The sequence below is a fragment of the Felis catus genome, chromosome A2 (genome assembly GCF_018350175.1).
Source record: "Felis catus isolate Fca126 chromosome A2, F.catus_Fca126_mat1.0, whole genome shotgun sequence".
Taxonomy (NCBI): domain Eukaryota; kingdom Metazoa; phylum Chordata; class Mammalia; order Carnivora; family Felidae; genus Felis; species Felis catus.
In genome coordinates, this window is record NC_058369.1 from 7,100,645 (window position 1) to 7,115,741 (window position 15,097).

The window sequence follows — 15,097 nt, forward strand, 5'->3', positions numbered from 1 at the left end:
GATAAATACCTTTGACAGATGCAAAATTTGTATGGAAAATAAACAGAAACCATGGGAAAGGATATAAATTTTAAGTATATAAAAGGAAGAATGCACCCTGGATACCAGGGTCATTGAGGAGAACTTCTCATGCATTCATTATGATGCACAAAGCGTCCCAGAATACTCCTCCAATCCAATTAAAAACAAATTTTAAAAAATAGTATTCATGTATGAAATATGAAGAGGAATGAAAACCATGAGACTTAAAAAATAATGGGGCCCAGAAAGCAGTATTTGCTGATCTACATGTTTGGTTTGGCTGATTTTTTCAACACACACTTCAAAAAGGAATGCACACATACTGAGATTAACCTAGTCTTCTGAGTGACCTCCATAGGGCACTCTTGATGTCCCTGTTCCTCAAGCTGTAAATGAAGGGGTTCAGCATGGGGGTGACTACAGTGTACACAACTGAGGCCACCATATCCTTCCTGGGAGAAGGCAACAGTGCTGATCCAAGGTATACTCCAATAGCCGTTCCATAAAATAAGCAAACAACTGACAGGTGAGAGCCACAGGTGGAGAAGGCTTTGTACTTCCCACCTGTTGATGGGATTCTCAGAATGGAAGAAACAATTTTATAGTAAGAGAAAAAGATCCCTGAGATAGGGAGAAAGCCAGAGATGACACCAACAAAATACATGACTACGTTATTGGTGAAAGTGTCAGAGCAGGCAAGGTTGAGGAGTTGAGAAGGGTCACAGAAGAAATTAGAAATTTCCACATCCTTGAAACAGGTAAGTTGCAACACGATTAAATTGTGCAACTGGGAGTCCAAAAGGCTCACACAAAAGGACACCAAAACTAAGAAGCCACAGAGATGTGGGTTCATGATGACTGAGTAGTGTAGAGGATGACAGATGGCCACAAATCGGTCATATGCCATTGCAGTCAGAAACATACCATCCATACATCCAAAAAGGATCAAAAAAGACATCTGAGTCAGGCAGCCCACATAGGAGATGACTCTGCTCTGAGTTTGGATGTCCACAATCATCTTAGGGACAGTGGTGGAGATGAATCCGATGTCAGCCAAGGACAGGTTGGAGAGGAAGAAGTACATGGGGGTGTGGAGGTGAGAGTCAGAACTGACAACCAGAATGATGAGCAGGTTTCCAAGCACACTGACCAGGTACATGGACAGGAAGAGCCCAAAGAGGAGGGGCTGCAGTCCTGGATTATCTGAGAGTCCCGTGAGGAAGAATTCGGAGACACTTGTTAGATTTTGTTCTATGTAGCTTTGACACCTTTAGAAAACAAAAAGAGGGTTGGAGAAAGGAAACAAGTAAATGGGCATCCAGCACTGTGTCCATGTTGTATATTCAAGCAATTCACAAGTAAAATATTCATACTTGTAGACATGCACCCTAGTGCTTTTAGAAATATTTTTCAATAACACATCACATTTCTTAGAACTCTTTCCTCATTGGTTTCACATTATTCACCTCTCTATATATACATTTACTTTAGAGAAATTCAACTGAAGAGTGTCAGAGGAGCAAGAACATAAGAGGTAATAAACCATGATCACAGTAAACAAGCCTACTTCTTTAAGAGAAACCACAGAATAAGACAACAATCACTCTAATTTAAAGAAATGGAGATGCAGCTAAATAGATCTTTCTTCACTCAAATGCAATGCTAGATATTCTCTTCATTTAGAGTATTCATAAACACCCCATGAAAGGCAGGACTGTGTGATTTGGATTCTGTATTAAAGTTCAATATTCATAATCAGAAAATATTTTCTTAGTTATATTCATGAGTTTTATCATTTTTTGATTTTCTTTCTTCTCTCCTTCATGGAGGTAAGCAATGATTTGATGTTGGTTGTCTTTTAAAAGTCATTTCATATGTAATTTCTATCCTTGGCTTTGGTGGACTTCAAATTTTGAAAAACACAGTTTAGTTAAGTATGTATAATCATCCAACATTGATGACTATGAAGATAGTTTCTTCTTTGCTTCTGTGAACAATGGAAAGGTTTACCCTACATTTAACAGAGATTTTTAAATTTTTGACGGCTCCCCTGTGTCAAAAAGGTATAGACTCCGGGGATTCAGAAATAAATGAGACTTGGTTGTTTCTCTCCATATGTGAAAGATATACTTGTGTAAACAAAAGTAAAATGTACTGTTAGAACTGTAGGGAAATCATAACCTCAGGTCATCAGATATTTAAGTCCAATTACATGATAGTTTACCTTATCATTATTAGTAATAAAAATTCTAAAATTTAATTTGCCCTTACTTTATGCACTCATCACATACTTATTGCATAGAGGGCATCCTTTGTTTGTTTAATCCTTTTTCAGTTGAGTTGTACCAATTAGGGATCAACTTAGACAACAATTCTAAGTCTCAGAGATACCAAGAACTTGACCTATAACACACTAATAATAAGTGGAGCAGACAGGATTCAAAATTAAATTGTTATTCTCTGAGTCCCATGAACTTCCTTGTCTCTATAATTTCTGAAAGTTTTCAACCGAGGTACAGAGATTTTAACTATAGGTACATCTGAGACATATTTTTTAACTGTTTTCAGTTTCCTAGGTAGAAATAGACCCAAGACTCTGACTTTGTCTCCTTTTGTGATTGAGTAGGCTTATTATAAGAATGGTAGAGGAAGTGGACAGTTGAAGGGAAATCCAGGAACAGGGCCAGACAGAGAGAGAGAGAGAGAGAGAGAGAGAGATCTCCCCTGAAGAACTGTGTGCCAACTCTCTAAGATCATTGCCTGTGATCTCAGCCATTCTTCCCATAGTTGATGCAGGAAGTTGACTGCTCTCCAACTGGGGTCTACCAGAAACCCCTAAAGGGAAGAGCAAGAAGTCTCTGCCAGGACTGACAAGGAAGTGAAATGACCATTTTGGGTTGTCGGGGGCGGGGAATACTGGTCTGATGTTCAGATTCAAACATGGCATCAACACTTTCTGACTTATGACCTGCTACAAGTTACATAAAATTCTGTTCTCCTTGGGGCGCCTGGGTGGCTCAGTCGCTTGGGCAACTGACTTCGGCTCAGGTCATGATCTCGCTGTCTGTGAGTTCGAGCCCCGCGTCGGGCTCTGTGCTGACAGCTCAGAGCCTGGAGCCTGTTTCGGATTCTGTGTCTCCCTCTCTCTCTGCCCCTCCCCTGTTCATGCTCTGTCTCTCTCTGTCTCAAAAATAAATAAACATAAAAAAAAATTAAAAAATTAAAAAAAATTATGTTCTCCTTTCTCCTTATATAAAATAATAATAATAATGTGTGTATTTATCATTTGGGACAACTTATGCAGGTGAAATCAAACAAGATACATAAAATACATATCTCAGAGCCTGGCACTTAGGAAGCCCCCAGTACTATGGAAGTACTTAGGAAGCCCCCAGCACACTATGTTGTGGTTAATGGTTAATGTCATCCTCCTCCTTGTAATCATCATAATCTCCTTCATGATCATTTTGGAGTAGCTTAGGAAAAGGCTAGAGAGATCCATCTGCGGCTATATGGTGGGGCAGATGTCAACAAGAGCCAGAACCAGTGAGAGGTGGAAGCAGAACTGTTTTTTAATTTTTTTTAATGTTTATTTATTTTTGAAAGAGAGAGACAGAGTGCAAGTGGGGGAGGCGCAGAGACAGAGGGAGACACAGAATCTGAAGCAGGGTCCAGGCTCAGAGCGGTCAGCGCAGAGCCCGACTTGGGGCTTGAACCAAGAACTGCAAGATCATGACCTGAGCTGAAGCCGGAAGCTTAACCGACAGACTCACCCAGGTGCCCCAGAAGAACTCTTAATGAGAATTCTCACACCTCCACCAGAACCAAGAAAATAAATTTCACAGAGCTCTCATCTGAAGGTTTATATAATGATGCCCTCCCATCTGTCTATCCCAAGCATCATCATGTTTGTGTTGTTGAGGAAAAAATGTTCCTGATGGTCCCTCCTCCAATCACTGTCCCCTTCAGCACTTACTGGGCGGGAATGCATCTCTGCTGGAGCATGATGGAGGAGTACAGGTCTCCTGTTGGGTGTATGATGAAGGTTCACAGTCCCTCCTCAGGACAGGCAGGAAGACAGACTTGGCTGGGACCTTCTTATGCAGATGCCCACAAGGGGAGGAGACACAGGTATGGAGCCACTGTATTAGAACTGTCAAACTAAACAGCTGGAGGCACCTGCCAATTATTTACAACTGTATGACTTTGGAGGCTCAATACACAAAGCTTATAATTAGCCAATTGGTCCATGTTGTCCCGATCTCTAAGGACTTGCTAATGTTAATAGAAGAGAAAGGGGAACAAAGGAGTATCTTTAGAAGGGTCTAGGTCCTTCCTCTCCTCTGGAAGAAGTTCAGCTCTACTCCTTGCTTCTTACTTCCAGGTTGTAGGATCTTAACATAAAATTCAGACTTTATTTTCAATTGAATCACTCAATATGAGATTTTGATATCTGTAAATCCATTATATATGAATCATGAAATCTAGGCAGAATTAGGTCTTCTATACAGAGAATGTGATACTATTTCCATTTTCTCAGTCAATAGTTGCCCTTGTCTTTTATTTTTTTTATTTACGTTTATTTTTGAGATAGAGAGACAGAGTGTGAGCAGGGGAGGAGCAGTCAGGGAGACACAGAATCTGAAGCAGTCTTCAGGTTCTGAGCTGTCAGCGCAGAGCCTGGTGGGGGGCTTGAACCCACAACAGTGAGATCATGACCTAGAACTGAAGTCAGACGCTTAACTGGCTGAGCCACCCAGGTGCCCCAGTTAATAGTTGTCTCTAAAGATAACTTCTTATTTTCATTTTTTAGCTCTTACTTGGGTCAGCATTTTTTTTAAGTTTTTTTTTTTTTTTGAGAGAAAAAGAGAGAGAGAAAGCACATGTGGGGGGAGGAGCAGAGAGAAGGAGAGGCAGAATCTCAAGCAGGCTTCACACCATGATCACAGAGCCTGATGTGGGGTTTGAACTCACAAACTGTGAGATCATGATCTGAGCCAAGATCAAGAGTGGGTCACTTAACCGACTGAGCCACCCAGGTGCCCCAGGTTGGCATTTTATATGTTGGAGATTCACAGGGTTATTTTTATTTTTTGGCTAATTTGAATGAGACTTTAGTTCTCTTTTTTTCTCTCTCTCTCTAATTGAGTTACACTGATATATTAGGAAACTATTGATTCTTACATATTTATTTGGTAACTGATATTTTACTTCAATACTTTAGAGAGCCTCTCATAATGTTATAATCAAGGTGTTGGCCAAGGCTGTTATCATCTCAAGTCTTGACAGGCAGAAACCCATTTACAAGCTCATTCATGGGCCATTGGTAGGATTCACATGTTTGCAGGCTGTTGGCCAAAGAATTCCCTAAGTTCCTTCACACTCAGGCCTCTTGATGGGGCAGTTCATAACATGGCAATTGGGTTCCATCAACATGATCAACTGAAAGAGTGAGAGAGAGGCGGTAGGAAGAAATCTTTTTTTTTTTTCACCCTATTCCCAAAAGTGACTTCCCAACATTTCTTCCACTTTCTCATTGTTGGAAGTGAGTGGCTATGTCTATTTCACACTCAGGGGGAGGGAAATACACAAGAACCAGAAAACCAGGAGTTGGGGATCATTGGAAACATCTCAAGTACTGCTTATCACACCAGTCTCATCCTCCATAAGAACTTTGTGCTCCAAGCACTTCAAGACTCAGGTCATTTCTGTCTGCTTTCCAGTATAGTCCCGAATTTGTCACACAACAAAAATTCCTAGGAGACACACTGGCAAATGGGTAGAACGTGTTCTCCATTGGGCACTTCTGCAGACCCCACTTTACTGCTTCTGGTCATGCCATCTCAAGTAGACTCCTTGGTTTCTGTTGCACCATGAGAGCCCCTCCACCAACTTTAAGCCAACTTGCAGCTATTCCATGGCCAAATTTAACAAATATCCCCAGCGGTTCTGATTTCTGCCAACTAGAGAGGAATCAACTCACTCTAGAATCTATTTTCTTTAGATTTCTGTGTTCTCGGCTTTTAAAGACATAAATTGTGGTTTTGGTTTATCTGTTGTTTTTTTTTTCTAGTGAATAAAGTGACATGTATGTGGATAGTGGGATGTAACCTTCTAAATTCCCTCTAAGCATCCTTCCTGACTCAGAGATCTCTCTGCTGAGGAATATGGAGATTAGTTTGTCATTAAGTGATATGAAGAAAACTTTAGGGTATACCCAATCAAACTGGATACTGGAAAGAATGCTATTTACCTGTGTGTGGATAAATGACAGAAGGTATTTTTAGGGGAGAGCACACGACAGATAAGTAGAGGTAGATATGAGAGGGAGAGGTGGAGTGTTAAGGCATTTAGAATAGTTAGCCCATAGAAAAACTGTGTTATTAAACTGAAGTTATTTCAGAGTAGGGTGTATAAAGACATTAGTAGGGGGAAAGGATACTAGGGTCATGATAAAGATGAATTTATAGGACACAGAATAGGAAAACCAAAGGCATTTATGTTTGTGTAGTAAAATGTGATATGTGCTTTCTTCTTTTCCAGTTTCCAATTCCCGCTGCCATGATGAGTAGTGGCCAAATGGCAAGTAGGTAGAAGAAATGTATTGGAGAAGGAGAAGGTGAGTATTGGGGCCTTTTAATATTTGGGCAGTAGCAAAAATATTATTAAACTGAAGTCAGCATAGTGGGTAGAGGAGATGAGATATTAGTGTCACTGCCAAAAATGAGTATAGAGGACGTGATATATCCAACAAAGGGGTCAATTTCCAAAATATGTAAAGAAATTATACAACTTAACACCCAAAAATTTTTTTTCAATTAAAAATGGGCATTTTTCCAAAGAAGACATAAGATGACCAACAAACACATAAAAGTATGCTGACCATCACTAATCACCAGGGAAATGCAAATTACTTGATACCTGTCAGAAGGGCTAAAATCAAAAACATAAGAAGTAACAAGTATTATTGAGGACATGGAGAAAAAGGAAACCTCCTGCACTGTTTGTGGGAATGCAAATTGGAGCACTCACTGTGGAACCGTATTCTAAAAATAGCATTGCCATATGATCCAGCAATTCCACTACTGGGTATTTACCCAAAGAAAATGAAAACACTAATTTGAAAAGATATTTGTATTCCCAAATACATATTAAAAACACAATGAGATATTTTACACCTTTCAGAATTGCTAAAATTAACGATGCAGGAAACAACAGATGTTGGTGAGAATGTGGAGAAAGGGGAACACTTTTCCACCGTTGGTGGGAATGCAAACTGGTTCAGCCACTCTAGGAAACAGTATGGAGGTTCCTCAAAAAATCAAAATAGAACTACCCTACGACCCAGCAATTGCATGACTAGGTATTTTTCCATAGGATACAAAAATGCTGATTTGAAGGGGCATATGCATCCCAGTGTATAGCAGTGCTATCAACAATAGCCAAATTATGGAAAAACCCCAAATATCCATAGACTGATGAATGGATAAAGAAGGTGTGGTATGTATAAACAATGGAATATTACTTGGCAATAAGAATCAAATCTTGCCATTTGCAACAACGTGGATGGAAATAGAGCAAAATAGGTCAGTCAGAGAGAGACAAATATCATATGACTTCACTCATGTGTGGAATTTAAGAAACAAAGGAGATGAACATAGGGGAAGGGAAGGAAAAATAAAATAAGATAAAAACAGAGAGGGAGGCAACCCATAAGAGATTCTTAAGTGCAGAGAACAAACTGAGACTTGCTGGAGGGGAGGTGGGTAGGGGGATGGGCTAGATGGGTGATGGGTATTAAGGAGGGCACTTGTTGGGATGGACACTGGGTGTTATATGTAAGTGACGAATCACTAAATTCTACTTTTAAAACCAATACTACACAATATGTTAACTAATTTGAATTTAAATTAATTAGTTAATTTTAAAAAATATATTTGCACCCCTCTGTTTGTTGCAGTATTATTTATAATAGCCAAGGTATAGAAGCAACTCAAATGTCCATCAACAGATGAATGGATAAAGAAGATCTGGTATATTTATATATAATGGAATATTATTCAGCCATAAAAAAGGCAGTGTAATCTTGCCATTTCCAACAACATGGATGGACCTACGGGGTTTAATGTTAAGTGAAATAAGTCAAAACAAATACCATATGAATTTACCCATATGTGGAATTTAAGAAACAAAACAAATGAACAAACAAAAACATGAACAAGAAAACAGACTTTTAAATACAGAGAACAAACTGGTGATTGCCAGAGGAGAGGTGGGTGAGAGGATGGGTGAAATAGATAAAGGGGGTTAAGAGTACACTTATCACAATGAGCACTGAGTAATGTATGAATTGTTGAATAATTATAATGTACACCTGAAACTAATATAACACTGTATGTTAATTATACTTGAATATAAATGAAAGAAAGAAAGGATAAATGGGATAAATGAATGAATGAATGAATGAATGAATGAATATCAAGTTTGACAACCAGTGACATGAATCCTCCCACATAACCTGATTGGAAAAATGAGAAATCTTTATGGAAAATACACAAGAACTGTGGGGGAAATGTGATTTATATGTATAAAAAGAGAACCTCTCATCTTTCTGGGGTGCTTGGATCACCAATGCTAAAGCACAGAATCTCCACAGATATAATAGGATTCAGTCATGCAATGATTATGATATACAAAGGACCCCAGAATATTTTCTCTGTCCCATTGAAGACATATGAAAAAAAGCAATATGGAAATGTTCAGCAAGGAGAGGGGTGAAAGCCACGACAGCTAAAAAAATGATATGGTGAGAGAGGTAGGATTTGCAAGTCTAGGTTAGTTTTGCTGCATTTTCCTACCTACACTCCAAATGGACAGCACAGTATTGAGATTAGATTGTTTTGCTGAGGAGCCTCTGCATGGCCCTTTGGATGTCCCTGTTCCTCAGGCTGTAGATGAAAGGGTTCAACATGGGGGTGACCACAGTATACACCACCGAGGCCACTGCACCCTTCCTGGGGGAAGTTGACACGGCTGAACTGAGATACACCCCGAGTCCTGTTCCATAAAATAAGCAAACAACTGACAGGTGAGAGCCACAGGTGGAGAAGGCTTTGTACTTCCCACCTGTTGATGGGATTCTCAGAATGGAAGAAACAATTTTATAGTAAGAGAAAAAGATCCCTGAGATAGGGAGAAAGCCAGAGATGGCACCAACAAAATACATGACTACGTCATTGGTGAAAGTGTCAGAACAGGCAAGGTTGAGGAGTTGAGAAGGATCACAGAAGAAATGAGAAATTTCCACATCCTTGAAGTAGGTAAGTTGTAACACGATCGAATTGTGCATCTGGGAGACCAAAACGCTGATGAAAAGTGATGCCAAAACCAACAAGCCACAGAGGCGAGGGTTCATGATGACCAAGTAGCGCAGGGGGTGACAGATTGCCACAAACCGGTCATATGCCATCGCAGCCAGGAGGAGACTATCCAAACATCCAAAAAGCATAAAAAAAGACATCTGAGTCAGGCAGCCCACATACGAGATAACTCTGCTCTGAGTTTGGATGTCCACAATCATCTTGGGGATGGTAGTAGAGGTGAAACCGATGTCAGCCAATGACAGGTTGGAGAGGAAAAAGTACATGGGGGTGTGAAGGTGGGGGTCAGAGCTGATGGCCAGGATGATGAGCAGGTTCCCGAGCACACTGACCAGGTACATAGACAGGAACAGCCCAAAGAGGAGGGGCTGCAGTTCTAGATCATCTGAGAGTCCCGTGAGGAAGAATTCTGAAACCCTTGTTAGATTTTGTGGTTCTATGTACCTTGGACACCTTTTGAAAAAGAAAAGAAGGTTGGAGAAAGTAAACAAGTCAATGGCCATTCAGCACTGTGTCCATATTGTGTATTCAAGCAGTTCACAAGGAAAATATTCACACTTAGGATCATACACTCCAGTACCTTCAACAATATTTCTGTGCCTAAAATTCAATTGTCTTAGAACTGTTTCCTCACTCGTTTCTCTGTTATTCTCTCTTTCTCTTTCTTTTTTAAATTTTAGACAGAGTCCACAGGAGTGGAGGAGGGGGCAGAGGGAGTGGGATTGAGAATCCAGGGTTCCATCTCATGACCCTGGGACCATGATCTGAGCAGAAATCAAGTCAGCCACTCAAACAACTGAGCCATCCAGGTACCCTCTTCCTATACACACTTTAAAGATACTCAGCCAGGGGCGCCTGGGTGGCGCAGTCGGTTAAGCGTCCGACTTCAGCCAGGTCACAATCTCGCGGTCCGTGAGTTCGAGCCCCGCGTCAGGCTCTGGGCTGATGGCTCAGAGTCTGGAGCCTGTTTCCGATTCTGTATCTCCCTCTCTCTCTGCCCCTCCCCCGTTCATGCTCTGTGTCTCTCTGTCCCAAAAACAAATAAATGTTGAAAAAAAAAATTTTTTTTAAAGATACTCAGCTGAAGAATGTTAGAGGAGCAAGAACATTTAGAGATAAATGATAAATCCATGATCACCATAAAATACTCTTTTAAAGAAATACATTGAATAAGAAACATTTTTCTCCCTTTAAGGAAAAAATTATTCTAATTAAAGGGCACTTAGAAGCATCCTATTTTTTCAAATAAGTGCAAGAAATTCTCTTTAGGATATTGATAAACTGTGTAATTGCTAGAATTACATTCTGACATTCTAAATTAAAGTCAAATATTTACAATCAGAAAGTTTTTCAAAGTGTATTAATTTTCTTCATGGGTTTCATCACTGTCTGGTTTTCTGACTTTTCTCCTCAATGGAAATATGTGTTCACTCAAATATGTGGGTTGTCTCCTTAAAGTCTTTTCAAATATAGGGGTGCCTGTTGGCTCAGTCGGTTAAACGTCCAACTCCTGATTTCGGTCATGATCTCATGGTTCATGGGTTCAAGCCCTGTGTTGGACTCTATGCTGACAGCACAAAGCCTGCTTAAAATTCTCTCTCTCTCTCTCTCTCTCTCTCAAAATAAATAAATTTGAACATCTTTTCAAATATAACTCTTAACTGTAGACTTTAAATTTTAATAAACATATTTTAGATAAATGCACAAAATCATGCATCATCAGTGACCCCATAGATGGCATTCGTGTACAATGCAGCTCTCAATCATTAAACTATAAATAACTTTTAAAAAATACTGTCATTCTATCTCATTTTATGCAGGATTATATATAAACACTACACAATCTCAGGACTGGTGTTTGACACTGCTCTTTAGGGTGCTTTTTGTTTGTTTGTTTGTTTGTTTTTGTTTTGTTTTTTTGGTCTGCATTTTGTAGTGCTTTGGTATTAGTACAAGTGTTTACAGGTATTTCTAATCCTAAACATTTAGAAGGGCTGCTTCTTTTTATATTTTTAAAATATTTTTTACTTTTTTGTGAATTTTTTGTTCCATTTTACTTTCATAATTTCATTTTATTCTATTTTATTGTATTCATTTTTTAAATTTTCAAACATTTTCCTTTTTTTCCCTTTATTTTCTTTCCCTTCTTCCTCTATTCTATCAAGCCTCTTTCAACAACCAGACCAAAACAACCTAGGACCTAGCATCCTTTATTTGATTTTTTGTGTTGTTTTTAATTTAAAATTTTTATTTTATTAATTCTTTTTCTTCTTCCAAAATGACAAAACAAAGGAATTCACCCCAAAAGAAAGGATAGGAAGAAATGACAGCTGGGGACTTAATCGATATATATACAAGCAAGATGTCTGAACAAGAATCTAGAATCACGATAATAAGGACACTAGCTGGGGGTGAAAACAGATTAGAATCCCTTCCTGCAGAGATAAAAGAAATAAAAGCCAGTCAGGATGAAATAAAAATACCAAAACTGAGCTGCAGTTTCCAATGAATGCCATGGCAGCAAGGATGCATGCAGTAGAACAGTGAATCGGTGATAATAGAGGACAAACTTATCAATAATTATGAAGCAGGAAAAAAGAGGGTAACTAAGGCAAAAGAGCATAATATAAGAATTAGAGAACTCAGCGACTCATTAAAAAGGAATAACATCAGAATCATAGGGGTCCCAGAAGATGAAGAGATAGTAAAAGGGGTAGAAAATTTATGTGAGCAAATCATAGCAGAAAACTTTCCTAACCTGGGGAAGACACAGACATCAAAATCCAGGACACGCAGAGAACTCCCATTAGATTCAACAAAAACTGACCATCAACAAAGCACATCATAGTCAAATTCACAAAGTACACAGACAAGGAAAGAACCAAGAAAGCAGCAAGGGGGAAAAAAAAGTCCTTAACCTACAAGGGAAGACAGATGAGGTTCATAGCAGACCTATTCACAGAAACTTGGCAGACCAGAAAGGAGTGGCAGGATACATTCAATGTCCTGAGTCAGAAAAAATATGCAGCCGAGAATTCTTCATCCAGCAAGACTGTAATTTAAAATAGGAGAGATAAAAAGTTTCCCAGACAAACAAAAACTAAAGGAGTTCGTGACCACTAAACCAGCACTGCAAGAAATTTTAAGGGGGACTCTCTGAGGCAAGAAAAGATGAAAGACAACGAAAAAGACCAAAAGCAACAAAGACTAGAAAGGAGCAGAGAACACCACCAGAAACTCCCAACTCTACAGGTAACACAATGGCAATAAATTCATATCTTTCAGTACTTACCCTAAATGTCAATGAACTAAATGCTCCAATAAAAGACGTAGAGTAACCGAATGGATAAGAAAACAAGATCCATCTATATGCTGTTTACAAGACACCCATTTTAGACCTAAAGACACCTTCAGGTTGAAAGTAAAGGGATGGAGAACCATCTATCATGCTAATGGTCGCCAAAAGGAAGCTGGTAGCCATACTTAGACAATCTAGATTTTAAAATAAAGACTAACAAGAGATTAAGAAGGACATTATATCATAATTAAGGGGACTATCCACCAAGATGACCAAACAGTTGTAAACACCTATGACCCCAACGTGAAGCGCCCAAATATATAAATCAATTAATCATGGACATACAGAAGCTCATTGATAATACCATAATAGTAGGGGACTTCAACACCTCACTTACAGCAATGGACAGATATCTAAACAGAAAATGAACATGGAAACAATGGCTTTGAATGACACACTGGACCAGATGGACTTAACAGATATATTCAGAACATTTCATCCTAAAGCAGGGGAATATACATCCTTCTGTAGTGCACATGGAACATTCTCCAGAATAGATTACATACTGGGACACAAATCAGCCCTCAACAAGTACAAAAGGATCGAGATCACACTGCATATTTTCAGACCACAAAGCTATAAAACTCAAAATCAACCACAAGAAAATATTTGAAAAGACAACAAACACTTGTAGACTAAAGAACATCCTAGTAAAGAATGAATGGTCTAACCAAGAAATTAAAAGGTAGATGGAAGCCAATGAAAATGATAACACCACAGCCTAAAACCTCTGGGATGCAGCAAAGGCAGTCATAAGAGGGAAGTATATAGCAATCCAAACTTTCCTAAAGAAAGAAGAAAGGTCTCAGATATACAACTTAACCTTACACCTTAAAGAGCTGGAAGAAGAACAGCAAATAAAACTCAAAACCAGCAGAAGACAGGAAATAATAAAGATTAGAGCAGAAATCAATGCTATTGAAACCAAAAAACCAGTACAACAGATCAACAAAACCAGAAGCTGGTTCTTTGAAAGAACTCACAAAATTGATAACCTTCTAGCAAGTTTGATCAAAAAGAAAAAGGAAAGGACCCAAATAAATAAAATCAAGAATGAAAGAGGAGAGATCACAACCAACACAGCAGAAATAAAAACAATAATAAGAGAATATTGTGAGTAATTATACGCCAATAAAATGGGCAATCTGGAAGAAATGGAAAAATTCCTAGAAACATATAAACTACCACAACTGAAACAGGAAGAAATAGAAAATTTTAACAGACCATAACCAGTAAAAACCATCAAATTAGTAATCAAATATCTCCCCAAAAACAAAAGTCCAAGGCCAGATGGCTTTCCAGGGTAATTCTACCAAACATTTAGAGTTAACACTTACTATTTTGAAGCTGTTCCAAAAAATAGAAATCAAAGGGAATCTTCCAAACTCACTCTATGAAGCCAGCATTACCTTGACTCCAAAACCAGACAAAGACCCCCTATAAAAAGGAGAACTACAGATCCATTTCCTGATGAACATCCTCAACAAGATACTAGCCAACTGGATCCAACAATATATTCAAAGAATTTTTCACCAACCAAGTGGAATTTATACCTGGGTTGCAGGACTGGTTCAATATCCACAAAACAATTAACGTGATTCATCACATCAATAAAAGAAAGGACAAGAACCATATGATCCTCTCAATAGATGCAGAGAAAGCATTTGACCAAATACAGCATTATTACTTGATAAAAACCCTCAAGAAAGTAGGGATAGAAGGATCATACCGCGAGATCATAAAAGCCATATATGAAAGAACAACTGCTAATATCATCCTCAATGGGGAAAAACTGAGAGCTTTCCCCCTAAGGTCAGGAACAAGACAGGGATGTCCAATCTAGCCACTGTTATTCAACATAGTATTGGAAGTCTTAGCCTCAGCAATCAGACAACACAAAGAAATAAAAGGCATCCAAATCAGCCAGGAGGAGGTCAAACTTTCACTCTTTGCAGATGACATGATACTCTATATGGAAAACCCAAAAAAATCCATAAAAAAAAACTGCTATAATTGGTCCATGAATTTGCAAAGTCTCAGGATATAAAATCAATGCACAGAAATTGGTTGCATTCCTATACACCAATAATGAAGCAACAGAAAGAGAAATCAAGGAATCGATCTCATTTACAATTGCACCAAAAACCATAAAATACCTTGGAATACACCTAACCAAAGAGGTGAAAAACCTATACACTGAAAACTATAGAAAGTTTATGAAAGAAATTGAAGAAGACACCAAAAAAATGGAAAAACATTCCATGCTCATGGGTTGGAAGAACAAATATTGTTAAAATGTCAATACTACACAAAGCAATCTACATAGTCAATGTAATCC

At 38.7% G+C, this 15,097-nt stretch overlaps 2 protein-coding genes across 2 annotated transcripts; both read right to left on the reverse strand.

Annotated features, from left to right (window-relative positions):
- Window positions 1-265: 265 nt before the first annotated feature.
- LOC101085604 (putative gustatory receptor clone PTE01) lies at window positions 266-1,656 on the reverse strand. The gene has a single exon (XM_023240979.2). It carries the CDS (start codon window positions 1,178-1,180, stop codon window positions 350-352), a length of 831 nt encoding a protein of 276 aa, XP_023096747.2. The 5' UTR covers window positions 1,181-1,656; the 3' UTR covers window positions 266-349.
- Window positions 1,657-8,536: 6,880 nt separating this feature from the next.
- On the reverse strand, window positions 8,537-10,252 carry LOC101099440 (putative gustatory receptor clone PTE01). The gene has a single exon (XM_003981817.2). The coding sequence runs from the start codon at window positions 9,902-9,904 to the stop codon at window positions 8,912-8,914; it is 993 nt and encodes a 330-aa protein (XP_003981866.2). The 5' UTR covers window positions 9,905-10,252; the 3' UTR covers window positions 8,537-8,911.
- Window positions 10,253-15,097: the final 4,845 nt, after the last annotated feature.

Bases quoted from the DNA above. Each gene is read 5' to 3' on its own strand.
- LOC101085604 (XM_023240979.2), bottom strand. From the start codon at position 1,180: ATGTACCTGGTCAGTGTGCTTGGAAACCTGCTCATCATTCTGGTTGTC.
- LOC101099440 (XM_003981817.2), bottom strand. From the start codon at position 9,904: ATGGCCATTGACTTGTTTACTTTCTCCAACCTTCTTTTCTTTTTCAAA.